Source organism: Penaeus japonicus, unplaced genomic scaffold (genome assembly GCF_977035675.1).
Source record: "Penaeus japonicus unplaced genomic scaffold, GWHDUDI00000001_assembly GWHDUDI00000005, whole genome shotgun sequence".
In the NCBI taxonomy this organism is placed as follows: domain Eukaryota; kingdom Metazoa; phylum Arthropoda; class Malacostraca; order Decapoda; family Penaeidae; genus Penaeus; species Penaeus japonicus.
The window spans coordinates 3,711,466-3,713,965 of NW_028234407.1; the positions used below are offsets into that span (position 1 = coordinate 3,711,466).

General features: G+C 35.7%; 1 protein-coding gene across 2 annotated transcripts in view; it reads left to right on the top strand.

Moving 5' to 3' along the window:
- Positions 1 to 2,500, top strand: part of LOC122258603 (cell growth-regulating nucleolar protein) — a 5,401-nt gene that overhangs the window by 525 nt on the left and 2,376 nt on the right. For both annotated transcript variants that reach the window (XM_043024618.2, XM_043024616.2), the window contains exons 2-3: positions 805 to 952; positions 1,642 to 1,867. In XM_043024618.2, the coding sequence (XP_042880552.2) occupies positions 828 to 952; positions 1,642 to 1,867 (351 nt within the window). In that variant the 5' untranslated portion in view covers positions 805 to 827. The remainder of the gene's footprint in view (positions 1 to 804; positions 953 to 1,641; positions 1,868 to 2,500) is intronic.

Sequence of the window (2,500 nt, forward strand, 5' to 3'; positions counted from 1 at the left end):
CACAGTTGATATTTCAGGATTTATTCTAAAAGTACAATTTCCAACTTACGTTTATTATTTATATTGCAATTTTGTCTCGACACATTTAGAAGACACTCACGAGAGGCTATAGAATGGAACCTTTTCTTCCTCCTAATTACAGTCATTGAGTTCTTTCTATCTATTTGTTTGTTTGTCTTTGCTGGAGGAACGAATGTTTAAGGTTATTGGCGATCACTTGACATCGCTCTCTTGACATCATTATTGGTGTGACGTTAGTGTGTGTTATCATTGCTTCAAGTATTGTTTTTATGCTTACCTCGCAGTTTTCCTGGAATTTATCATACTCTCCCCATCTATAGGGTTCAGTATGGTTTGAACATTTTAATTCTGTGAACTAAAAGTACTGCACAAGGATAGTAGACTTTATAAGCACTCCAAATTCAGTATTATTCATTGTAGTATCTGACAGAACGCCTATGGTGCAATGTCATGCGATTGCCAAGGATGATCGTTTCTGTTGCATTGTGCCACTCCATTTTCAGCCTGATTTCAGGATATTTGACTCATCCAGAAAGTTCCATCGATTTACCATGATGTGTGCTACTAAAGATGATTAAATACATATATTTTTTTGTGCATCCTTCATTAAAAACCCATTGAATTTATCAATAATTCTATTGAATTTATCAATTGAATTCATCAATTAATAATAATGATAATAATTGAAAGGAAAAAGATTAAAAAAGAAAAACAGTTGCAAAGGATTATCTCTTTGCTAATTCTCTATCAAACTTTATTCCAACATTTTTATGACCGTTTCAGGTTAATAGCAGAATCGGCCAAACATGGTGTTCTTCGTCTGCGGTTCTTGTGGTGCGAGCCTCAAGAAGAACCAGGTGGAGAAGCACTGTGCGTTCCGTTGCCGATTTGTCGAGTATGTGTCCTGCATGGATTGTAGCAAGGAGTTTTGGTAAGTTTCTAATGTTTGGAGTTTAACGTTACTCTGAGATTCTATTGTTATTATTATTATTGAACAAGTTAGTGTTGGTTAAGGCCAATTTTAGAAAAGGCTTAATTCTCTGTAAAGACGATAGAATTTTTCCTTTCCCATTGCTAAGGAACACTTAACATTTACTTGTATCTGGACTATGAGGCTGAGAGGTCTGAGGCAAAACTTCAGCTTGTAATATGATGCAAAACTTCAGCCTGTAATATGATGCAAAACTTCAGCTCGTAATGTGATGCCTTTATTACCAGAGTTAGAAATGGTAACCTTTGAAATGCTATATTTGTCACTTTTTAACCCTCAGTTGAAGAGAGGTTCAAGAACTCATAGACACAGTATATGGTATATAGCTTTATCTAAAGAAATATTTCAGTATTTAATATTTTTACATGTTAGTATTATTTTTAATCTATATTAACCCATTCCCACCGGTGCTGTTCCGTCTTTGCATGGCTGCAATGCCAGGGCTCTCGAATGCATAGGCCTAAATCAATTATACGATTGACGCCGCATGCCAGCACCCGGCACTATGCACTTTGCCAATCGCCGTCTGTGGCTGGCGGTATTGGGTTAATGTGCATATGTATGCGCATGCACATGTATCCACCCTAAATCTTTACGCACGCATATACTAATTTTTTTCCAATCCGCAGGGGCCAAGAATACACAACCCACTTCAAGTGCATTACAGAAGACCAGAAGTACGGAGGCAGCAACTACGTCCAGAAGGAGAACAAAGGAGAGAAGAAACAGGAGGCCTGGATAGCCAACGTCCAGGAACACGTTCGCATCACGCGCAACATGGATCCTCAGCTGCAAGAGATCCTCAACCGCATCGTCACCTTCACTAACATTCCTCGGAAAAAGCCCAAGTTTGAGGTTAGTAGTGGTTGGATGAGTAGGATGACGTGTTCAGAAACCAATGTGTTTGTGTTTATCATAGTCAATTATCAATCAACAACAGCTAACAGTATCAAGAACAACAACAATATTAACAACAAAAGTATCAACAACAACAACAATATCAACGACATCAACAACATCATCATCAACAGTATCAACAACAACAACAATATCAACAACACAAACAACAATATAAACAACAACATCAACAACAATAATAATATCAATAACAATATAAACAATAATAGAAACAACGACAACAACAATATCAAGAACAACATTATCAACAACACCAACAACAATATAAACAATAACAACAATATAAACAACAATAACAGTATAAATAACAACATTATCAACAATACCAACAACAATATAAACAACAACAACATCAACAACAATTTAAACAATAATAAAAACAACAACAATATCAAGAACAACATCAACAACAATATAAACAATAACAATAACAACCACAACCACAACCCTCTGACTATGGAAGAACCATATATGTTAACTGAAGGGAAGAACCATATATATTAACTGAATGGATTAACAATCAACTGCAGAAGAACCATACAATCGCCCTTTATTATAATGGACTATAAA